This window comes from Bos grunniens, chromosome 4 (genome assembly GCF_055505025.1).
Source record: "Bos grunniens cultivar Pamir isolate PY7600 chromosome 4, Bosgru_T2T1.0, whole genome shotgun sequence".
In the NCBI taxonomy this organism is placed as follows: Eukaryota; Metazoa; Chordata; class Mammalia; order Artiodactyla; family Bovidae; genus Bos; species Bos grunniens.
In genome coordinates, this window is record NC_141168.1 from 100,753,658 (window position 1) to 100,779,429 (window position 25,772).

Below are 25,772 nucleotides of genomic sequence, written 5' to 3' on the forward strand. Positions count from 1 at the left end.
ACATTTAACTGTCCCCCATTGTCTCAAAATTGTCTGTTTACAATCAGTTTGTTCCAATTTGGGTTCATGAATGTCTCCACATTGCATTTGGTTAGACTATTTCTTCAGTCACCTTTAATATAACAATTTGAGCTCCTTTCTTCAGAGCATTTACTTGTTGAAGAAACTGGCATTCTTACTTATCTTTCCAACATTTCCTCAGTATTGTTGGGCTGAGCTTGCCTTGCTTAATTTACAAGTAACCCCCAAGGTAGTCACATGGATATCTTCTAGGCTTTCAGCCTCCTAGAAGCTGCCCATCCATGACACTTAAATAACTTCTGTGCTTCATATAAATAAGCTAACATTATAAATCAGATTGATATAATCAGCATAAAGAAGGAATTTTGCTTTAAAATAATTGTTTTTATATATGTTGACCTCACTAAGAAGCTTTCATGCTCATTTTCATGGTAATTTATCCATAGGGCAACATGGGTTTGGGCCATCTTCCTAACAAGGCCTCAGCCCAAAGGAAAACTTGGGTAATTATTATATGCAAGATACGCACCCGGCACCTGTAAATACAATTGTCTGTGTATATGTAGCTTTCTCATGTGCTAGGAAACCATGCTTAGGATGACACATCTTTTCTGCAGTGAAAACCACCCTATTTTCAGTGTCTTAAAGATGATTTCTAAGATTTATAAAGTTGATAACTCAGATGGTTTCCTTTCCAAACATTTATATTTTCTTCACCCTAATAGCAGGAAGTTCATTTCAGATTACATTCCTGTTTGAATTGTTGTATTTCCTCCAAGTCAGAATAGAAACAAGTTGAGATGTATGATAAGTTTCAATATATTGTACAAATGGTACTGTTGCTGCTTGTTTGGATAACATTGCATAAGTAATTCATTCAAAATACACTGCCTAAACTGTCAGATAAAGGGAGTGGAGTGCTGAGTGGGCTCCTGAGAACAAATATGGGAATTTTACATATTTTTTTTCTTTTGAGCTACTTGAAATACTTTTTGAGATTTTGCATGCTACAGGAATATAGGCTTTAGGTTTACATAAATGGTATAGATTTGCACAGAAGAAATTAGTTTCTAGAATCATGTTGATAGTAGTTTTACTTTATTTTGGTTTTTCATGTCCCTTAATGTGATGATGGTTGGAACAATTATGAAATAAAATTTATAAGAAAGAACCTTAGAAAACCTTAATGGAGAACCCAAGGCAATTGCATTTAGTTTAAAAGATTTATAGTCAAGTCTGTATTTCAGAGAGCCAAATTGGATGCTTAGATAAATTCATCTTTTTTCTAAGAATATAAATTTAGTTTTGTAGATTTTTTTTCTTTTAGTTATAAACAGTGTGACTCTATTCACAGCTTAGAACTCTTATGGTTAAATTTCTTATTTTCCAAAATAATCATTTTTGAGGTTCCTACATATCCTGATGAGTAAAGATCTAATATTTTCCTCTTTATCAATCCTTCCTCTTAAGCATCCTTGGAGAAACTTTGGCCACAAACTGTCAGAGCTTCCTTTGTATAAAGTGTTCAAGCAGGTGTAGAGAGAATTGTAAAATCACATGAGCTTATTAATATACTTCATTTTGTGGATTGCTCCTATGCGAATCCACAGGTAACAGTCTTCCTGCCTACCTAGATGCTCGTTTTGGTATACTCCTTGTACTCCAAGTTTAAGTTCCCCTTAGCTCATTCCCACGTGCTCAGCCTTGGCATAGTGCCAAGCTTTGGGAACTTGGGCACCAGAGTACCCTCAGTTTTAGTCACAAGTCTCAGACAAACATATCCTAGTGACTTGAATACTCAGGCCTGTAGGACTTAAGCTTGAATGGACATGAGGACCATCTGAGCAACTTGAAAATAAATGCATATTCCTTGACCCCACACACAGAGCTCTCATCCAGGAGCTTTGGAATGAATACAGAAATCTTCAACTCCAGTAGCATTCCAGGAGTATCTGATGCCCCTAGAAATACACTGCCTACTAGAGCAGTGGTCTCATTTCACTGATACGTGTTTGAATCACCAGGGAGCTTTAAAAATGATATTAATGCCTGGGACCCTGCCCTCAACCAGTTGAATCAGAATGTTGGAGTTTAGCAAGGGCATGCACATGTTCCCAAAGCTATCCAGGTGATGATCATCTGCAGCTTGATGTGAGAGCCTCTGCCTGGCACTGGTCTGATGACTGCAGTCCACCAGACAACTCTTCTTCCAAGAGGTGAGAGTCTCTTGGAGCACTTAATGTTGTTGCCTGTCACATCAACTTCCTAAAGTCTACCACTCTCCCCTCAACCAGGTTTTCACATCTTTAAAATTCATGGACCTCTGTTCATTTCATACAGATTGGCTTTTCCAGTGTTGTGCCTATTAAATGAAGAGAGAACTAGAGCTAAGAAACAAGTGTTTTCACCTGCATTTGCCCAATTAATGTAACTTTTCCTACAGCAGTACCAACAAGTTGTGTTCACCGTACACAGAGAAAGTCTTCCTTGGATAAAGCTGTTTTAAATCTTTTTACACACCCCATCACACACTCCTGTACTACAGGGTAGTTTAGTTTTAACATACAGATCCAGAGGGTCTGACTCTAGGCTGCAGTGTCAGCCTAGACCAAAAACCTGAAAGGCCCACGTAAATCAATCTGACGGGGCCATTTAGGCTGGTTCAATGAAGCCTTAACTTTAGGACCAAGGTCTAAATGTTTCTTCTGCTTCCTCAATAAAAAATGAATAATTTCTAAAACCAATAGGGGGGAAATGGCTTCGGGAGGAAAGAGGACTTAGACATCACTTGTTGTTTTTCTTTAAGACATTTTACCTTAAAGCAATTTTACATCTATGTTCCATAGGTAAAAAAATAATGACTTGGTTTTAAAAATTCAGTCAATATCTTGGGAAAACTAAAATAGATAAACCAGAATTATTTGACCCTTTTTTGAGACTCCATATGTAATTATTGGAAATGCCAACTATGATGTGATAGATTAAGATTGCTGAAAGTTTTGTCTTAATTTTTTAAATTGGAGGATAATTGCTTTACACTGTTGTGTTGCTTTCTGCTGTACACCAGCATGAATCAGCCATAAGTATACATGTGTTCCCTCCCTCTTGAACCTCCTTCCCTGCTCCCAGCCCATCCCACCCATCTAGGTTGCCACAGAGACCCGGTCGAGCTCCCTGTGTTATACAGCAACTTCCCATTAATTATCTGTTTTACATATGGTAACATATATATTTCAGGGCTACTCTCTCAATGCGCCCCACCCTTGTCTTCATTTTAAACTCATGCTTGTTATTTGTGCATGTGAAGAACTTGTACACAGAGGGAAGTAGGGAGGGACTTCGACACTGCCCTCTCCCGTTCGTCATTAATCACTTCAAAGCCGTCACAACAAGCTTTCAATGTAATTTTAAAAAGAAACATGCTTTTTTATGCAAATGGAGCTCTGTGACAAGTTTCATAAGCACTCTCCCCCACCCAAACCTTCCAAAGAGTTGACTGCCACTAAGTCCCTTCTAGGTAGGGGCTTCCCAGGTGGCACAGTGATAAAGAATCTGCCTGCTAATGCAGGAGACGTGGGTTGTATCCCTAGATTGGGAATATCCCCTGGAGTAGGAAATGGCAACCCATTCCAGTATTCTTGCCTGGAAATTTCCATGGGCAGCAGAGCCTGTCTGTTTTCTCTTTTAAATAATTCATTTCTAAATATAATCCACATGTGACTTAATATCTTTGAAAGTGAAAGTATTAGTTGCTCAATTATGTCCAACTCTTTGCAGTCCCATGGACTATATAGCCGGGCAGGTTCCTTTGTCCTTGAAATTCTCCAGGCAAGAATCTTGGAATGGAGGCCCTTCTCCAGGAGATCTTCCCAACCCAGGGATAGAACCCAGGCCTCCCGCATTGCAGGCAGATTCTTTACCATCTGAATCACCAGGGAAGCCCTAAAATCCTTAATGACATCTAATAAAACCTGCTGTGTGTGTGTGTTTGCTTCTGTTGTGTCTGACAGATATCTGTTATTTTAAAAATGCTATAGGATCAATTTAATGACCACTGTGATTACTAGAAACACTCCTACCAGATTTCTGCTGCAAATAAAGAGTCAGAAGAGGATTTCTCCACCTAAGTAAAATAATGTTAGGTTAATTCCTGATTAAGGGTAATTACATTCAAATTCATGATAAATAGCCCTTTGCTTTTCCTTTAGCCATTACTTGTCGAAAGCAAGATGGAGGGCAGGCTGGCATCCATGAATGCCTCCGGTATGCAGGCCCTGTGCCAGCCCTCACCCAAGCCTGCCAGATGCCTTGCCAAGATGACTGTCAGCTCACCAGCTGGTCCAGGTTTTCTTCATGCAACGGAGACTGCGGTGCAGTTAGAACCAGAAAGCGTGCTATTGTTGGTAAGAATAATTGGGATGCCAAAGCCAACACTTGCCAAGGCAGAAAAACATAATAAAAAGTCAGAACAAGATAGTTCTGACAATGTATTTGGAAAATGCACGGATATGCCTTATTCTTGCTGTCGTAACACTTAATATGGCAGCGGATTCAGAGCTGTATTTTAACATAAGGTGGCTGTGACAGATGCATTATGTACTTTTAGTAGAAAAAGTAGCCTTGAAAATTGAACTCTGTCTGCCTAAACGATCTGTGCTAGATTACTTTTTGGTTTAAACATGTACTTTTGTTGAATTACCAATAGACTGTGAGGTGCTTAGAAAAAAAGTTTTTTAGGAACACAGGGAGAGGTTTTGACTTGGTTTTCTTAAGTCATTCTCCTTGTCACAACCTCAGATTATCCTTCATCATCTAGAAGAAAAATACGACATTAATTCTGTATCTGAAAGCTTTATTTTAAAAGGTAGTCACAGTGGCAAAAAGCATAATGAACAGAAACAGGAGCCATCATGCTGAACTAAACTCTGAGGCATTCAAAAATACTGTCAGTGGCCAGAGAAACCTAAAAATGCTCATGCTAGTAGAGTATTCAGAATCTGAAGTGGTAAAATGGACCAGCTGTCATAATAAAGACTATTGAAAACTGTATTAAGGCAGCTTATGAAAGTTAAATATATATATAAGACATATGTAGTTATGTGCAATATAATTAATATATATGAGATAAATATATGTAATCTAATTAAAATAATGGTTTTATTCAGGCACATATTACTATTATACTCAAGTTTTTATCTTACAAGGGAATTTATTTAGGTTTACACACAAACTATTTCTAATATTTTTATTTGATATTAAACATTTTCATTTTTAATATCATTATTCCCTACATTAATCACCAAGTATGTCAAAATGATTGTTCTTCAGAACTATTGAAAGATGTGAAATCACAATCAGAAAAGTAAATGTGAAACTCATTTTCTGAACAGCTGCTGCTGCTAAGTCGCTTCAGTCGTGTCCGACTCTGTGCGACTCCATAGACGGCAGCCCACCAGGCTCCCCCATCCCTGGGATTCTCCAGGCAAGAACACTGGAGTGGGTTGCCATTTCCTTCTCCAATGCATGAAAGTGAAAAGTGAAAGGGAAAGGGAAGTCGTTTCTGACTCTTAGAGACCCCATGGACTTCAGCCTACTAGGCTGCTCCGTCCATGGGATTTTCCAGGCAAGAGTACTGGAGTGGGGTCCCCTTATATAACTATACCATCTATTTGGACTTAACAGAAAGTTAGTTAACTGTGTGGGCCTGTGCAGTGATTGTCTCTCCATGTCATATTTTTGCACAGATTATAAAGCAGATATTTATGCAGTTACCTCAGACTCCCCAGTCACTGAAAGCACGTGATCATTTGAGAGGATTTTAATCCTTTCAAGGAGTGTAAAATTCAGCACAACAGTTAGTGCCTTATTCAAAATGGGCTTTTTTAAACTGAGAACAAAAAGAAAATTTTCACTATGCAAAGCACCCAGTATAACAAAAACATACATAAAAAGCACTGCGGAGGGAGAAAGTAGCATTTATTTATAGGCTACACTTGAATACAGTTGAAAATACAGAAAGGAAGTTAGGAAAGGAAAAAAAAAAAACAAACCTAGGGATGCTTGGTATTAATAATGGTATTTTCCGACTTAATTTTCTCCACAGGAAAAAGTAAGAAGAAGGAAAAATGTAAAAATTCTCATCTGTACCCCCTGATTGAGACGCAGTACTGTCCCTGTGACAAGTATAACGCACAGCCTGTGGGAAACTGGTCCGACTGCATTTTGCCCGAGGGGAAGGCGGAAGTGTTGCTGGGAATGAAGGTCCAAGGAGATATCAAGGAATGTGGTCAAGGATATCGCTACCAGGCGATGGCATGCTATGACCAGAATGGCAGGCTCGTGGAGACGTCCAGGTGCAACAGCCACGGTAGTCCAGTTTTTCCTCACTGTTGAACATTCGTTATCTTTGGGGTTGAAATGCACATGTTTCAGAATGGAGGGAAATGAAAGTTTACTGAAGTGAGTTCTACACTGAACATCAGGGGCACCACCACACTGTATGTCTATCATTTATATATAACAGGACATTCAGTGGCACTTGTCTCATTGTCCAGAAGTTGGCAACCAAGTCCCAAAGCTGGTGGACAAGGAAGCCTTGCTGTGCAGTGCTTAGTCATTCAGTCGTGTCCAACTCTTTGTAACCATATGGACTGCAGCCCGCCAGGCTTCTCTGTCCATGAGATTCTCCAGGCAAGAATACTGGAGTGGGCTGCCATGCCCTCCTCCAAGGGATCTTGCCAACCCAGGGACTGAACTTAGGTCTCCCGCATTACAGGCAGATTCTTTACCAAGTGAGCCACCAGCGAAGCCATCACCTTACATGTAGCCAAAATGGTGCCAGAGACCTCCTCTGGGGCTGAGTAGGCTTGACAATCCCCAGCAAGTCTGTGTACAGAGAGTGGGGAGGAGTAGAGAAGATGTCACCAAAATTTGATAATAAAGTTTTGAACTAGACAGACTTTTAAGAACTGAACTGGCAAGATTCATGACGTGCCTAAGGTGCATTCAGTGGCAGAGGAGAAAGATTGAAAGCCATAATTCGTGAAAACTCGAGTATCTCTTGTTTATTCATCATTAAGTTGAGACTGGCCCAAACAAACAAAACCAGAAAAAGGTACGTAGAGTTAGGAAATTTTTGTTTTCTAAAGAAACAAAAAGTATATCAAAAAAAAAAAGAAGCTAATTTACTGTGTTAATGAGTTGCCAAAAGTTTGCGAAGAGTGGTTTTGGCCAAAGTATGTAGTGAACTCTTTGGTTCTACGTCATAATATAGTCAGCTTTAAGCAATATTTGTTCATTCTTTTAATGTATCTGTCATTTTATTATGGAATGAGATCAGTTTCCTATGGGTCAGCCTGAATGATGGATGTCACTTGAGGATGTCACGAATGTCACAAAATATTGTTTGTACCAGTATTTGCAAACATTGGACAGTGATCTTCCTCCCTTCATGGAGGTAACCTGAGAAAGATGAATTAAACTACTAGGAGAGAGGTACATGGCAGTTCCCGGCCAACCTTGCTGCAATAGCTTCTGCTATTGGAACAGAACTCCTCCAGTTTTATTATATAGTTCAGAAGACATCATGAGCTAATAGGATCATCTCACATAGATAAACCATTATGGGGTATCGTGGTGACACGCTTATGGAATCTCTTAAATCTGTCCCCAAAATGAAGTTTCCAAAAGCCCTGACTTTTTTTTTTAACCTTATCTAATAATTACTGTTATATCAAAGTCTAGTGATAGGAGCCCCCATTATAAGACTCCATTATGTTGAGGCTCTGGATATAAGAATTTTGTATATGTGCATTTCTAAATTTAAGATTATTCTATGCATTTAGAACAATATTAAGTTTAGTATGCCTTGAAAAATTTCTGTAAGAGTAATTGCTTTTTTATTCTCTGTATCAAATAACATTTTTGTTGTTCGGTAGCTAAGTCAGTATATCTGACTCTGCGACCCCATCAACTGCAGCACACTAGGCTCCTCTGTCCTCCACTGTCTCCCGGACTGTGCTCAAGTCCATTGAGTCAGTGATGATATCTAACCATCTCATCCTGTGCCACTCCCTTCTCTTTTAGCCTTCAATCTTTCCCAGTATCACGGTCTTTTCCAAAGAGTCAGCTCTTTGCATCATATGGGCAAAGTATTGAATCTTCAGCATTAGTCCTTCCAGTGAATATTCAGGACTGATTTCCTTTAGGATTGACTGGTTTGATCTCCTTGTTGTCCAAGGGACTCGCAAGAGTCTTCTCCAGCACCACTGTTCAAAAGCATCAATTCTTCAGCACTCAGCCTTCTTTATGGTCCAACTCTAATAGTGGTAGATGACTACTAGAAAAACCATAGCTTTGACTATACAGATCTTTGTTGGCAAAGTGATGTCCCTGCTTTTGAATATGCTGTGGAGGTTTGTCACAGCTTTCCTTCCAAAGACCATGCGTCTTTTCATATCATGGCTGAAATCACTGTCTACAGTGATTTTGGAGCCCAAGAAAATAAAGTCTATCACTGCTTCCACATTTTCCCCTTCTATTTGCCATGGAGGGATGGGACCAGATGCCATGGTGTTAGTTTTTTGAGTGTTGAGTTTCCAAGCCAGCTTTTTCACTCTTCTCTTTTCACCCTCATCAAGAGTCTCTTTAGTTCCTTTTCACTTTCTGCCGTTAGAGTGGTATCATCTGCATACCTGAGATTGTTGATATTTCTCCTGGCAATCTTGATTCCAGCTTGTGCTTCATCCAGCCCGGCATTTCACGTGTTGTACTCTGCGTATAAGTTAAATAACATAGATGCTATATATAGCAAGAAAAATGTAAATGCACTTCCCATTCTGAGGTGATATGATGATAATATAGAAGATCCATAGTTAGTCATTAAAACGTAAAATTGAAGATCACTTAAAAAATGTTTCTCCTGACTTGTAGCATGTAAGTGTTTGCTCATGTTTTAAATTGTTACTCGTAGTGAATCACCAGGATAATCATTTGTTTTTAATACAGCCTGTAAGCTTTCAGAATGACTCTCATCTGTTCTCTCTTTTACCCTGATGTGCTAATTAGATGCATGAGCACTTCAGTCAACCACTTAACAGTCAATCTTATTTTTAGAAAAAAAAGAAAAAGAAAACTTTAAAAATATCTTGTGGCTCTCATGAAATGTTTCAGTTCTGTTCAATGGCTCAGTCATGTCTGACTCTTTGTGACCCCATGGAGTGCAGCACACCAGGCTTCCCTGTCCATCACCAACTCCCAGAGCTTGCTCAAACTCATGTCCATCAAGCCAGTGATGCCATCCAGCCATCTCATCCTCTGTCGTCCCCTTCTCCTCCTGCCCTCAATCTTTCCCAGCATCAGAGCCTTTTCCAGTGAGTCAGCTCTTCGCATCAGGTGGCCAAAGTATTAGAGTTTCAGCTTCAGCATCAGTCTTTCCAATGAATATTCAGGACTGATTTCCCTTAGGATTGGCTGCTTTGACCTCCTTGCAGTCCAAGGGACTCTCAAGAGTCTTCTCCACAAAAATGTTTGAACCCTTGAAGAAAGTACAACTACAGAAAAAACTGAAATTGACCAAAAGCAGTAGACTTCCTGCCTTAGCACTGTCGATTCAAAGCACGAAGAATTCAGTACTATATTTTAAAAGAAAAGCACATCTAGCAAAAAGGTGGGTCCCCGGAAGCACTGAACTTCATGGAAATTGTGTATGGATCGCAGTTCTTCAAGTGAACTGTTCAGTGAACTGTTCCAATTTAGTTCTTTGTGTCTATCCAGCATCATTCCTTTCTCAGTGGATCTGATCTATGATGCATGTCCAGTGGGATATTTTAGTGTTTGCTAACAGTTTTACTCAAAGTCTGAGGAAATTGACTCTCTATTGCCTGATTTCTTTGGAATTACTACTAATGTTCTGTCAATCCTGATAGTGGAATGCTATCACTTTGGTACTCTATCCTAGGCGTTCTCTAAATTGCAGTTTCTATGACCCCTGCCTTTGCTCAGCCAAATCAGCTTTCCAGATGTATGGTGGAAATGGGGTTTTTAAGTGGCTTTCAAGAAAAGTCTCTTACAGCTTTCAGTTTAAACATAAAATTGATCCCCACGTGTGTGCAGTGCAAAGACACTAATCCCCTGTCCTGCTCAATAGTGGCCTTATGGCATTTCTATTTAATCTGTGTTATCCATCTGTGGATCATATTATCAGTTATTATACTGATAAAACAGTTTGACTGTCATCAGTTTAAGTATATTATTTTAGGTCATTTCCCATGTGGTTACCATTTTTTTTTAAAGCATCTGTAACTCAAGGCACAATTCTGTCTGATTTCTCATAGTCATAGACTCTGTACTGAAAACCAATACCAATACTCCAAAAATCAGATCTTAAAGTATACCTGGGAGCCAAATAAATGTTTACCCCTCCTGATACATGGTATTAAATATAGTTCCCATGCAAATGTTAATATATGAATAGATTTTGGGCTGTTATGTCTCCTAACCTCATAATACAAACTACATATATTTACTTTTGCTATGAAATCTTGGACAGTGTCACTGTTGGCAACAGATTATAAATCATTCAAAAACCAAATTACACGTTTTCTCGTCACTGCTAGAATCCTCTAAGACCTTGATTGTTGTTGTTCATCGCTAACTCGTGTCCAACTCTTTGCCCCCATGGACTGCAGCACGCCAGGCTTCCCTGTCCTTCACTATCTCCCAGAGTTCGCGCAAACTCATGTTCATTGATTCAGTGATGCCATCCAACCATTTCATTCTCTGTTGCCTCCTTCTCCTCCTGCCCTCAGTATTTCCCAGCATCAGGGTCTGTTCCAAAGAACTTGATTGGTTTACTAGAAATTGATTGCCTATGCAAATAGTACTAGGTACTTCTCCAGTTAATTACTCTTAAAATTTCACATAACAAGAGGTAGAACTTCTGGAATTATGATATCATTTAACCTCTATATTTTGAAGAATCATAGAGGTAACCTAGCTTATGCAAGGTACATGTATATAAGATTCTTATTGAAATGTGACAGATTTTATTATGCTGTCCCTCAACCCTACCAAGATCGCCCAAAACCCCTTTTTCTGCTCAACGTTTTGTATTTCAAAAGCATATATCACTCTATAACATACCATGTAATTTATTTATTATATTTTTGTCTATGTTGTATCTCCTGTACAAAAATGTAAATTGATGAAGTTATCTTTGACTACTCTATTCACTCATGTATCCCAAGCACTAGAACAGTACGTGCTCAGTAAGTATTCATAGGATGAATGAATGAGTGAAGAGTTGGAGAGAATTTTTACAGCTATGTTTGATCTACAGTCAGGCTTGGACACTTTTTCAAACAATGTCCTTCCCTGTGTCACAATTCTGGGGTATAATCAAACAGATCACTGAGAACTAAGATCTTTGGAATAAACATATATAATCCACAAACTTTCTACATGCTCTTCATCAAGTATGTGTGCTTCTCTCTGCCTACTGAATTGTAGGTAGGTTCAGAATTGCCTGATTTGCACAACACCAGATTTGGACAACAGCTTTTCTCTTGGTTTATATTAGTAAACTGAGACAACTTGCTTTCTTCCAGCCTATATTTACAGCTTTAATTGGGAATATTGAATTTTTATTTAATTCTCTTTGTGTCCACTCAACTTCCCTTGAGAAAATAAGGAGTAACATTTCTATTAGATTTATCTCAAAACAACGCTTTCAAGGTGAATGGGATAAATTGAAAAAGTGCCAGATACTCAAGTCTTGAGCACTTTGAATTATGTAATTTCTTCCAGACACTTCTCTTCAATCTTTACTCTCAGCATATTTGTCTATGATGTTCCTCATATCGAGTTTAAGCCACAATGCACTATCAACAGATATTCTAAAACTGAACTCATTTTTATTTGTGATGTTTTATCATCTGTTAATGTCAAATAAGCAGAAAAGCCTATCTCATAGGACTGTTTTTATTGAGCCCGTGCTGTTATGTATACATAGGTCTCCTATCACCTAAAAGTAATTTTATATATTGCTGTTGATACCTATCAAATACTTACCAACTTGGACAGACTCTGAGCAAACTTGAGAATCAGCTTTTAGGTTAAGTTGCGTGTGTACTCAGTTGCTTCATTCATGTCTGACTCTTTACGACCCCATGGACTGTAGCCTACCAGGCTCCACTGTCTATGGTTAAATTATTTGTTATCAAATGTTTTCCTAAAGGGCCAAAAGCAAATATTTCAGGCTCTGCAGGCCAAAAGGTATCTGTAACCACTACCCAATTCTGCAGTTATAGCATGAAAGCAGCCAGAGACAATATGTGAGTGAATTGCACAGGTATGTTCCAATAAAACTTTATTTAAAAGAATAGGCTGTCAGCCTAGGCTATCATTTGCCAACTGGGATTTGAACCCTTCTTACTCAGACCAGCAGTGTAGACATTCCAGAAAAGCCACTGGAAATTCAGCCCACATTGCAGAACTGCCGAGTCATCTTCATTCTGACAAGATGGTAGGGAGGTGGGGGTGTGCAGAGGGTGTCAAAATAATCAAAACCTAATGGGTGATAGTTCCCTTGCTTACCAGTTGTGGGGAGGAACACAAACATTAGGAAGTTTTAAAAATTTGTAAATATGGATCTTTATAAGGTGAATGCCTATTTAGGTATGATTTTGAAAACAGAATGAGTTCTGTAGGATCTTCTGTGAAAGGATATTGGCAAGTTAACGATTGCCCTGAGGATGAGCAAAGTCTTTTTTGGCTCAGATTGGGAAACAGGAGAAAGCGCTGTGTTTATTTACTGCTCTGTTCATAAACAGAGTACGGTATTGTATTAAAGTGTTGTGTGTGCTTTTGACTTTGTGCACTCAGGATTCACAATCCAGTGACTAAATTCTAGGACTTTGTCCTGCCTTTTGACCATCATGCTGGCATTCAGATAGCTGTGCTACTTGTTCCAGGACACATTACACTCTTTTAATTGTTTCAGTCTTTTAACTACAGTCGCTATTGAATTGTTCAGCATAGTTTGTCTAATGCCTCAGTGGTATAAGATTAATTTCCCTTTAACATTAATTCTAAAGTAGAATGATTTATATTGATTCTTTCATGCTTTCTCTCTTTGCCTCACATGTTATGAATGGTATCACAGAGAACCTTCTGGACAGTAATAAATGGCTTTAGCAATTAGTTTTCGAAGCATCAGTGGGGTTCAAAGTATGCCCATTAAAATTTGATATTTTGCAAAACCCTTTCTGGCACCCACAGTCATTCTTACAGGTTGCTTCATAGGGGGTTTGTACTGCAATACTAATTATTTTAATAAAAAGAAAGCTCTGCAAACTTTACAAGTGAAACAAAGGCTTTTTAGTAAGATATTTTCATTTTATAATGATAGCCCACCCTATGACAACATTTAGTATTATTGCATAATAACCTAAATGGTCTCCATCTTTATTTCACCAGTTTCCTGCAGGTATGATGTGGATGATTTGAAAACAGGTATCGTGTTTGAATGATCGTCCCTCAGTGTCGTAAGGAACTGTAAATGCTGGATGCTGCTTTATTAGTCAGAAATTCTCGTATACGTGCCACCAAGTGTGGGGTTTTTTTTTTCCTATTAGGATTTATGGGAACAAACAAAAGACCATCAGCAAAACTTAGAAAAGGAATGCATCCTAAGTGTATTTCTTGTACAAGTGCCCAATTGAAATTTTTAAAATTCAGAGAATACTCAATTTACAAGTAAATTTTAGATCAAGAACATGTACTTTTAAGACATTGTGGAGCTCAGAGTACATCTGAGAAAATTCATTATGGATATGAAGAAAGTAGATTCTGAAATAAGCTACATGACCACTGAACCATAATATGCCTGGAATGTTTTCCTTTTTGTAATGAAATTCTATAGAAGATGATATAAGGTTAACGTTAAAGGTTAATTAGAAACAAAATGGAGTGAGAAATTATTCCTTATTGTAGTAGATGCCTGTATTTGAGGAAGAGCATGTTTCATTAAACCAGGAAAAGAGGCAATTTTTTAATTTTTAATTTTTTAAATGAACTGAAACGGCGTGCTGATTTCTCTAAGAAACTTTTTCAGTTGGTAGTATTTTTCTAATGTCTTAATTCATTTTAGAATTTAAATCTTTCATTTGATAACACAGATGAAGCTAGTGTTTGCTTTTATAGTCATCTTTCACAATTGAGATCTTTTTCCCTTCAAATGTAAAGAGACAGGCAGAGAGTGAGAGACTTTTCCTGAGGTAGAAGATGCAAGTTTAAAGAACCAGGGAAATAAAGAAGGGGCTACTGTGGATATGTGGGCACAAAAAGAAACCAGGTGCCTAGGGTGGAGCATAAATAAAGTGTGGGTACCAGCATTATTTCCTAACAGGCTCCCTGAAGGAGGACCCTAGAGGTTGAGGGTGACTTTCCTTGGCAGTTTTCCTGCAGCTACCATTCATGCTGTATGAGATGGGAATACTTCTGGTATTATCACTTAGTTCTGTGTGCTCTATGTCACAGAAACCTCAACTTAACTAGTACTTATAAGGTTTTAAACTGGGCTCCATGGAGCCCCTCAGGCGAGGCTGTCAAACATAGCCTCCAGGATCCCCCATACATGGACTGGGCTTTCTACCTTTTAGGAACAGTGTTTCACTGCTTAAAATAAAATTTAACTACCAAGGACAATTCATTATTTGCAACAGCAGCAGAGAAAAATCTATTTACATTTGTCTTTATCAACAATATCTGCTATTATGTTTTATTCCACATCCTTTCTTTTGGGCTCTGACCCCTCCCCCTCCCCAATGCCTTAGAGGAAAGATAATACTGAGTGAGTGAGGGAAAGTCGCTCAGTCCTGTTGACTCTTTAAGGCGACCCCATAGTCTATATACAGCTCATGGACTTCTCCAGGCCAGAATACTGGAGTGGGTAACCTTTGCCTCTCCAGGGGATCTTCCCAGCCCAGGGATCGAACCTAGGTCTCCCGCGTTGCAGGCTGATTCTTTACCAGCTGAGCCACAAGGGAAGCCCTCAGTTCAGTTCAGTCGCTCAGTTGTGTCCAACTCTTTGTGACCCCATGAATCGCAGCACGCCAGGCCTCCCTGTCCATCACCATCTCCCAGAGTTTACTCAGATTCACATGCATCGAGTCAATGATGCCATCCAGTCATCTCATCCTCTGTCATCCCCTTCTCCTCCTGCCCCCAATCCCTCCCAGCATCAGAGTCTTTTCCAATGAGTCAACTCTTCGCATGAGGTGGCCAAAGTACTGGAGTTTCAGCTTTAGCATCATTCCTTCCAAAGAAATCCCAGGGCTGATCTCCTTCAGAATGGACTGGTTAGATCTCCTTGCAGTCCAAGGGACTCTCAAGAGTCTTCTCCAACACCACAGTTCAAAAGCATCAATTCTTCGGCGCTCAGCCTTCTTCACAGTCCAACTCTCACATCCATACATGACCACTGGAAAAACCATAGCCTTGACTAGATGGACCTTTGTTGGCAAAGTAATGTCTCTGCTTTTGAAATATGCTACCTAGGTTGGTTATAACTTTCCTTCCAAGGAGTAAGCGTCTTTTAATTTCATGGCTACAGTCACCATCTGCAGTGATTTGGGAGCCCAAAAAGATAAAGTCAGCCACTGTTTCCACTGTTTCCCCATCTATTTCCCGTGAAGTGATGGGACCAGATGCCATGATCTTCATTTTCTGAATGTTGAGCTTTAAGCCAACTTTTTAACTCTCCACTTTCATTTTCATCAAGAGGCTTTTTAGTTCTTCTTCACTTTCTGCCATAAGGGTGGTGTCATCTGCATATCTGAGGTTATTGATATTTCTCCCGCCAATCTTGATTCCAGCTTGTGCTTCTTCCAGCCCAGTGTTTCTCATGATGTATTCTGCATATAAGTTAAATAAGCAGGGTGATAATATACAGCCTTGACATACTCCTTTTCCTATTTGGAACCAGTCTGTTGTTCCATGTCCAGTTCTAACTGTTGTTTCCTGACCTGCATACAAATTTCTCAAGAGGCAGGTCAGGTGGTCTGGTATGCCCATCTCTTTCAGAATTTTCCACAGTTTATTGTGATCCACACAGTCAAAGGCTTTGGCATAGTCAATAAAGCAGAAATAGATGTTTTTCTGGAACACACTTGCTTTTTCGATGATCAGATAACACTAACTTCAGTGAAATGATTAGGTGTGGTAATCTTGCTGATGACTATGATAATTTGATTGATAAAACCACAGAGTTGTTCATTACTCATGTTGTGTTATGTTTTTGTTGAGGTTGTTGTAGTTGTTTAGTCACTAAGTCATGTCCCACTTTTTTGCTATCCCAGGGACTCTAACCTTCCAAGCTCCTGTCTGTGGGATTTTCCAGGCAAGAATACTGGAGTGGGTTGCCAGTTTCTCCTCCAGGGGATCTTCCCGACCTAGGAATGGAACCTCCGTCTCCTGCATTGCAGGCAGCTTCTTTACCGCTGAGCCACCAGGGAAGCCTATTGTATTATAAGGTTTCATAATTCATAGAGATACTAACTGACTCTCATATAGAATCCTGTTATATTAATGCCCTGCACGTCCAAAGTAACTGTAATACCCATTAGTTGAATATAGTCTAATACCCTTTAGTTGAGTGTCTTCTCATTTCAGGACTCCCCCTGTGGCTCAGTGGGTAAAGAATCCGTCTGCAATGCAGGCCACACAGGAAACTAAAGTTCAATCCCTGGTCTTTTTCTACTTCAAAGTATCATCAAAATGGTTATGTAGTGAGGAAGGCTTATACGTAGGAATTTTTTTGTAAATGCATGAAGAATTAGACATAAATCATATGGTTTATATTAGACATAAACCATGTCAGTGGGCTCAAAAGTAACCTGAGAGCACTCCAACATATTTGTGGACATTTTAAAGTTAAATTTAAAAGGAAAATCTTCACTTGCATTTACTCTCCAGTGTTTAGCCATTTTTTCATAGTTACATTGAAAGCCAGTTTAGCCCTGACAGGAAATTGTAGTTAATCTGCATAAACACAAAATGGTCGTTTAAAATAGTCATTAAAAAAATATTCAAGAAGTTTATCTGCATAACAGTTTCCTCTCTCTTTGCCATAAGTTTAACCTTTACTTCTTTAAAACTTTATAAATTAAGAAGAAATTTTCTTAAGTTTAGGGGTTTTGTTTTTGTTAGCTTTTGCATTTTTTCCCTTATCTAGAAATGGACATAGGAAGGTCTAATTAAACATTAACTCTGTACAGCTCAAAACATGAATCCAGTTTTAATGCATTATAATTACAACCTGTCAGAATGATCTGTTTCTTACTGGTCCAGTGAGATGCTGTAGGAAAAAATTAAGAAGCATATAATGCAGTGTCTAAGTCATTCCCCTAGAGAGTCACAGTTCATGTTAGCAAACAAACAACACACAAAAAGAAGAAAGCCCAGGGTAAAAAGACCTGTTTAACCTAGTTTAATGCAACAATTTTCCAACTTGCTTGACCATGTCATTTATAAAAATCATGTTTAACACCTATTAGGATCTTCCCAACTCAGGAATCAAACCCAGGTCTCCCACATTGCAGGCAGATTCTTTACTGTCTGAGCCACCAAGGAAGCCAAGAACCCAACAAACTAGTGTTTAAAGATCATCCTTTGGAAATACTCGTGGGCTGCTGTCGGCGGGGTCGCACAGAGTCAGACACGACTGAAGCGACTTAGCAGCAGCAGCAGCAGCAGCAGCATGTCATTGTGTGATTCTTGTTGACTAAAAGAACAGTGCCCTGAAGGATCCAGTTAAAAATAAATCACTCTGTTTCAAAGTTAGTTTCTTATTACTTCATAATCTGAACACTCTATCAAATATGTTTATATTGCTGACAAAGCCCTATTTCCAAAATGGGTTCTTAGAACTTTTTTTCCAATTTTTAATACAATATTAATTAAAACTATAAATGTTAGATTTGGGGAGAAAAAGTCCATAAATGCCTTCATGTATGTAATTATTCTCAAAGTTTTTATTTTGGTTGAATAAGTAAACTTTGGATATGGGCTCTTGCATAAATAAGTTTATTTCCTTTTTAAATAAAATATACATCTGAAAGTAGAATTCATTTCTGTCACTAACTACCTGGACTTGGGCTAAACTTCACAGGTTAAGGGTTCAGTCCTCTACAAGACTGCTCTCGCCTCCGACATGAGCTGTGCATGTTCGGGAATCCCGGGTGAGCCTCGCTTCTGACCAACTGGCCACAGATTTCAGGTCCCCACTACTCCCTCAGGTTCAATAATTCACTGGGATGATTCAGAGAACTCAGAAAGCACCATACTTACAGTTAGAGTTTTATTATAGCAAAAGGATAAAAATCAGAACCAGTCAATAGAAGGGACACACAGACGAGGGCTGGGAGGGTCCCAAACACAGGGCATCCGTGCCGTCGCCCCGTGGAACCAGGAGACATCACCATCTTGGCCCCTGGATGTCCTTTACCAGCCTGAGCTTTTGTATCTAGAGTTTTCTAGTGGGGAAGGAGTTATTGTGTAGGCATTATTAGTTGAATCATTGACCACACAGTTAAACTCAATCTCCTCTCCCCAGAGATTGGGAGGATATCAAGAGGCTGAAAGCCCCAAGCTTTTTAAATACATGTTTAGTCTATATGGTATAGTCATCCCCTTTCCTTAGACATCTTCGCATCAACTCACATGTAGTCTAAGAGGCCCAGCATGAATAACAAAGATACTCCTGTCACTCAGGAAATTTCAGAGCTTAGAAGCTGTCTGCCAGGAATCAGAGAAACAGAACAGCCGAAGTCTTCATTATACAGCAGTGTTTTAGAGTTTGCTCTTAGAAATGGCCTTGATCGTGAACTGCATAGGTATACTGCCTGAATCTGAATGCTCCTAGTCATTGCGTAAGCTATCGGTATTGGAAGAGCAACAGCTACAAAATCTGACAGCAGTTAAAACTACTGTTGAAATTTTCTGAAAAAGTCTATAAGTACCTAGCAGATATGAAGAGATATGTCTTCACATGTATATGAAACAAAAATATAAAAATAAAATTAAAATAACTGTTTATTGCAGTTACATAAGCTTACCTGAATACTTCATTATGAACATTTTAATTGCCTAGGGTTGATTCATAACCTTTCATACACTGAATGTAAGAATTTTATAGGTAGAATAGTTGATTATAGGTGTTTGGATATATACACGGTAGTTTAGTTTCCCCAGCTTTTCAAGTTATCTGTTCTTAATCTATAATTACAAAAGAATATTCTATTCATTTTGAAACTATTTTTCAGTAACCTTTTTCAGTATTTTCAAATCCATAAGGACCATAGTAGATAAACTTCTAGCTAAATGTTCTCATTTGCAATTGCAGTCATGTGCATATAACACACATTTAAGCAGGATAGATTTTTCAGGTCACTTTTGAGATTAATCCAGATGTTTCCAATGGAGTGCCAGCAGAGCTCATTCACACAGCTGTAAATCAGAACCAACCAATATGTTCCACGTGCTTTCAAAATGAATTCTTTAATCTATCAACAGTACACCTTTCAACAGCACGATATCATAATTGGGAAAGTTGTTGAAAGCTACTTTATCTGCACATTCATAATTCAAATGAATGAGGTGACTGGATATATCTCAAAGGTCCTCTGGTTGCCACTCAAAGCCTGCTAATTTTGTGTTCATCTCAACCTGAAAGCAGCCATCAGAACAAATATAGATACAAAAACTACAATCAAAATTCAGGAGTTTGATTTTTTCATGTGTCATATTCTGTGTTGAGCTACCAAGTTTTAACACCCTCATTGTGAAGTCATTTATTTTATTCCAGCATTCTCGGGGACCATAAATTGCTTCAAGATGCCAGCAGTTTATTTAGCCTTAAAACGCTTCAGATGTTTCTGACTTTCTATCCGCCATGATCGTTTGGTGTTAATTGCCCTCAAAAATGATCCTAGTGGAGAAGGCAGGGGAATGCTTATCTGGCAGTTCACTAGTAGCATTAAGGATTTTAATTGTACGAGATACACTTGACAGGCAATTATTGAATGTTGTTACACATTAGAAAATTAAAATGGAATGCTAAGCATTATACTCTTTCGCAGTTGTGTCTTTATCTCAGTGCCTAATTTGTATCTTTCAGCAGTTTAATTGAGTTTTATTGGAGAGACATTTTCTGGAGTACTCTATTGGAAGATCAAACATAAAAATTTTATATCTGCTTACTTAATAATACAATGTGAATCAAACTGAAGTCAGGCATGACATATTTCACCAGTGCCATTTGTACTTCAGCAGATAAAATGGAAAGAATTTCCATTTATCTGTTACTCTGAAGTAGTGACATAAAAATCATGTGAGTCTACTGTCAGTTATAATTACTGAATGGCAAAAGGTTAGAGGTTTGTTTTTGCGGTTATTTTGATCTTTTGCAAGCCAGGAAAGGTGGCGCTAGTGGTAAAGAATCTGCTTGCCAGTGCAGATGACAGAAGAGATGCGGGTTTGATCCCTGGGTCAGGATGATCCCTTGGAGGAGGGCAGGGCAACCCACTCCAGTATTCTTGCCTGGACAAGAATTAATTAATCCCATGGACAGAGAATCCTGGCATGCTGAGTTCATAGGGTTGCAAAAAGTCAGATACAACTTAGCACGCACACACGCACAAGGTAGGAAATGAAATTCTAGAAATATTTCAATAATTTATTACATATGAAATAGTGTTCTTTTACTAAAGTGCTTTTGATAATATTTGGCAATAGTTGGGTTTTTGTTAATTAATTGTCTTTTATAAACATCAAATAATTTGGTTACTGATGACATGGATTTGTAAGTGACTTTAGACATTTTTAGCTTGACTCAAAATGAATTATATACCTCAGTATAAGAACTGAAACTATAAAACTCTTGGGGAAAAATGGGCGTTTTTGACTTTTATGACCTTGGATTAGATAATCGTTTCCTAGATAGGACACCAAAGTACAGCAATAAAAATAAAAATAGATAAATTGGACTTCATTACCATTTAAAATTTTGTTCTTCAAAGGACACTAAAGTAAAAGAGACATAATAAGCAAGTTTTGACAAATGTATAAAGTGGAGCACTCATATCCTGCTAGTGGTATCGTAAAATGGTACCGTCACTTTGGAAAACAGTTTGGCATTTCACTAAAAAGTTAAATAAAGAATTATCATATGATCAGATAATTCCATTCCTAGGTACATACCCAAGAGAACTGAAAACTCATGTGTGCAGAAACTTGTACACAAATATTCACAGCATTATTTGTAATGTACGAAACATGGAAATAACTAAAATGTCCATCAATTGATGAAAGGATTGAAAAATATGATACTTCCATACAATGGAATACTATTTAGTTATAAAAAGGAGTGAGGTACTAACACATGTCACAGCATAGAAGAATCCTGAAGACGTTGTAGTAAGTAAAAGAAGCCGATCGTAAAACATAATGTTTGATTTCATTTTATAAAATGTTCAGAATAGGTGAATTCTTAGAGATACAGACTAGGTTAGTGGTTGCTAGAGAACGGGAGGGAAAATGGGAAATGGCTGCTAACAGGTATAGCAGTAGTAACGAAAATGTTCTAAAAGCAGATGGTGGTGATGGTTGCATAACACAGACTATATTAAAGACCAAAACATGAGCTGACCTTTATGATATATAAATTATGTCTCAATAAAATTTTTAAAAGTCCACCTAGAGTTCTTAAGAGAAACTGTTTACATCATGCTGCTGCTGCAAAGTCGCTTCAGTCGTGTCCGACTCTGTGCGACCCCATAGACGGCAGCCCACCAGGCTCCCCCATCCCTGGGATTCTCCAGGCAAGAACACTGGAGTGGGTTGCCATTTCCTTCTCCAATGCATGAAAGTGAAAAGTCAAAGTGAAGTTGCTTAGTCGTGCCTGACTCTTAGTGACCCCATGGACTGCAGCCCACCAGGCTCCTCCGTCCATGGGATTTTCCAGGCAAGAGTACTGGAGTGGGGTGCCATTGCCTTCTCTGGTTTACGTTATAGTCATTTTCAAAATGGAATCTTTGGTGTTGATGTAAAATGGTAAGAGCAGAGTGTTCTCTTCCTTCCAGAACAACCACTCTCACAGGCAGAGTGTGACAGAGGATAACACTGGACTCTTGACCAGGGGAATTTTGCTTTTTCCACTTGTTTGTCTTGAGAAAAATAGGGATAAACTGATAACTGTGAAATGCCAAGTTGGTACTAAGGGAAGGGTTAGGAAAATGCTCCCATTTCTCAGGACAAATCTGTGGACTCTTAACTTAATTGACTGTGTGATTTGATGGAATGAGTGCTAGACTAGACTCAGATCCTGGCCTCATCTCTGACTGTGTGACCTTGCCCTTGTCAGTTATCTCTCCGTATGTGTTTTCTTATCTGTCCAGTAGAGCCTCCGTACATGCCCACTACGTTTATGCTATTTTCAAGAGAATCAAATGAATACGGTATGTGAAGGTGCTTTGAAACTGACAGCACATATAATAATATGAGGCATTATTTATTTAACATCCTTCATTTTTCTTCATCAGACTTGATTTTCAATGAAAGCGAAACAGAAGGTGCTAAGTTAAATGATTCCTTTTGAATACTGATTGAGAGGGTCTGGCTTTCTTCTTGAGGGAGAATGTTGTATGGACTCAGACACTTGAACTTATGTGACATTAGCAGATAGGATTTTACAGAAAACTGTTATCATTTTTTTAATGTATTATTCCGGCAGCATGAGAATGACATGGCAACAGACAGGTTATTGTCAATTAAACACGAGCTGTCAGAAAGTCAGAAATGTTGAAATATGGTGAGCATGAATCCTAAGCAGATCATACAGCAGCTGCTTAGCTGTTATTTGAACAGAGTCACTGTGCTATGTGTCATTTTCCTGCAGGATTTAATTTGAGTCCCTAATGACAGAGACACCTCTCCATTTGCATGTTGCTGCCAAGTCCTTCTAAATGGGCTGGAATGGTGGGTGGTAATAGCCGAGGGCCATGTGGAGGAGACAGCCCTTGTCTCATTTTTATCTGCTCAGGTTACATTGAAGAGGCCTGCATCATCCCCTGCCCCTCAGACTGCAAGCTCAGTGAGTGGTCCAATTGGTCGCGCTGCAGCAAGTCCTGTGGGAGCGGTGTGAAGGTTCGGTCTAAATGGCTGCGTGAAAAGCCCTATAATGGAGGGAGGCCATGCCCCAAACTGGACCATGTCAACCAGGTATCTTCTGCTCTTGGGAATATTGTAAAATACTTCTTAGATGCACACTGATCTCTCTTTTTTTTTTTAACCCAAAATAGAGAATAAATAATATCCCCTGAATAAGATATTTGACCCACTTTACAATGCCTGAGTAAATTATTAAAATTACAAGTCAGATGGATGATCTCTGTATTCTCAAGAGATTTAATATACTGTATGTGTATATATGTGCATATTAATGTAATAGAAATAAAAAATGAAATCTACCTTTAAAATACTGTCAAGGTATTTAATTTGTTGTTATACAATAATTTGAGTGTTGGGAGCAAGATTGTCTTATCTGATAAATCCATTAGACTCAGAAAAAAAATCTCAATTGCCAACCATACAAATTAAAATCAAGGAAGTTATGTAGGGTGTGGGTCAAAAATGGGAAATATATTCTGTTGATATGAAATATGATAAGATGAAAGAGATGAAGATGGTGTCAAAGTGACTCTGTGTTATCTACCAATTTGGCGATTGGCCTTTTCAGTATTATTTGGAACTTTCTTTGACTTTGAATACACACTTTGTTAGCAGCTATTCATAGTTATGACTTGTGTTCCACTGGAAATAGAGTGAAATATCTAATAGGAGGAATTGTTTAATATAAGATTGCTAGTTTAACGTAACATAAGATTCATCAGACAGTTATTGCCATGTTTGATCTACATGAGGATTAACAAAGAGTGAATTTCACACTAGATATGAAGATACGTGCGTGGATATTAAGATGTATGTTTAACTCACAAAAGAACAAAGTTATATGTATGAACCAAATTTAAATATGTAGGTATGTTTCATACACACATAGATTGTCTAATTTTAATCTTCAAATACACTGCTCACCCATATACATTTGCCTTCCCAAAATAACCTTTGTTCATCACAATAAAATTATAGAGAAATAAAAATAACTTTTGAATAAAGCAATTAAGGGCCAAGAAAGTGGAGAATTAAATTGCATAGAAAGTCTTCTAAAAGAATGTTGATTTTTCGCAAGTAAAATTGCTAAACTTGCCTTTAAATAAATGCAACTAAAGGTGACTAATATACTTCACTGCTGCCACCTACTGGTAATCGAGTGTCTCTACCCCAGTAACGATCTCTAAAGAAGAAAATGCATGACCCTGATGAAACAGAAAAACTGAAATGTAATGTTTATAATACAAAAGAATATTTTTCTACAAGTTTTGAAATATTGACTTTCCAGTAGTAAACTAAAATTTCAATAATTTTTATTCATGTTTTGAATAAATTCTACTCATTTTCTTAGCTTCAGTGTGTATGTGTACAGCCAGTCAGAATTTAAGTTTTGCTTGCCTCAGCGTCTTTTATGTAGTGAATTTAGAAAAGTTCAAAATGGCTGTGCCAAGTTGTCTTTGCTACTAAAACTTTTACCTAAGCTCCTTCTGTGTCACTCTGATAAAATCTAATGCAGAGCATGTTATCTGAGTGTTTGTTACCAGACTACTGGTTACGGTATATTGAGACATGTACAATGGAAACTGAAACAGGAAATAATAGATTTCTGAATCTTTGAGCATAAATGTTCTACATTAAAAGTAGAAACTTCTAAGGATTCATTTGTTAGTAAAATGTAAGAAAAGAATATGCAAGGTTTGTGTAACTGAAAATTGGGGGGGGGTTGGTGTAAATTTTTGAAAATTATGTCATATAGATTTTTACTGCAGTCATACCTTCCTCAATAAGTAATCTGTGGTAGTTTGCCTTGAAAATGGTTTCTGAGGTTCCCTTTTCCATTTGAGGAAGCGAATACTCATTTCCTCAGAAATGTGGGTGAATGAATTGATTAAGATCAATCAGTCTATAAATAGCCCGCTCACAGTTTGGTCCACCAGATATTTGCAGTCATATTCATTCCCCAAGATACGTATTTTGAGGTCTACTCGGTTTTCTAAGATTTCTTCATCCTGCCTACCAAATCCTTTCCTGGACTGTGCTGTTTGCAATTTGTTTGTGTATCTTAATTTTAAACAATAATAAGGAGGTGGCTTTTCTATTTTAAGGTCTAAGTTAAATGTTCGAGTCATTTACCAAGAAAAAAACACACCCACCTTTTCTATATGGATAATACTTGAAACTTAGAACGTGAGATCTTCTCGCCAAATATACCAACATTTTAACTTGTCTCTGTTTCTCTCCCTTTGCTTCATTCCTGGTGAACCCTGGTCCAGGCCCAGGTAAGAACTGCTAAACCTCATGGTTCATGATAGAGTGCTGTTGGTTTCCATTTCACTCCTGGCATCAGAGAATGTATTCTTTTTATCTTTCACACAAAAGAAGTCATATTTTTCATAAAACTTTTCTTCTGCAGCTATTCCCTTTTTTTTTTCCCTAACGTGTTACATGTGTTTTCTCATTTTAAAATCAGGGCCTAAGGTACAGGGATAGAAGAGAACAAGCTTAAATCTCTCGCCTTGAAAAGG

General features: G+C 38.2%; 1 protein-coding gene across 2 annotated transcripts in view; it reads left to right on the top strand.

The window, feature by feature from the left end:
• The window catches only part of THSD7A (thrombospondin type 1 domain containing 7A), a 546,002-nt gene that overhangs the window by 477,876 nt on the left and 42,354 nt on the right, over positions 1 to 25,772 (top strand). The window contains exons 12-15 of one of the 2 annotated variants that reach the window (XM_086397611.1): positions 4,230 to 4,424; positions 6,125 to 6,388; positions 23,120 to 23,298; positions 25,521 to 25,526. In XM_086397611.1, coding sequence (XP_086253737.1) covers positions 4,230 to 4,424; positions 6,125 to 6,388; positions 23,120 to 23,298; positions 25,521 to 25,526 — 644 coding nt within the window. Of the gene's footprint in view, positions 1 to 4,229; positions 4,425 to 6,124; positions 6,389 to 23,119; positions 23,556 to 25,520; positions 25,527 to 25,772 lie in introns of those variants that run through there. The other variant, XM_086397610.1, reaches the window with a different exon arrangement.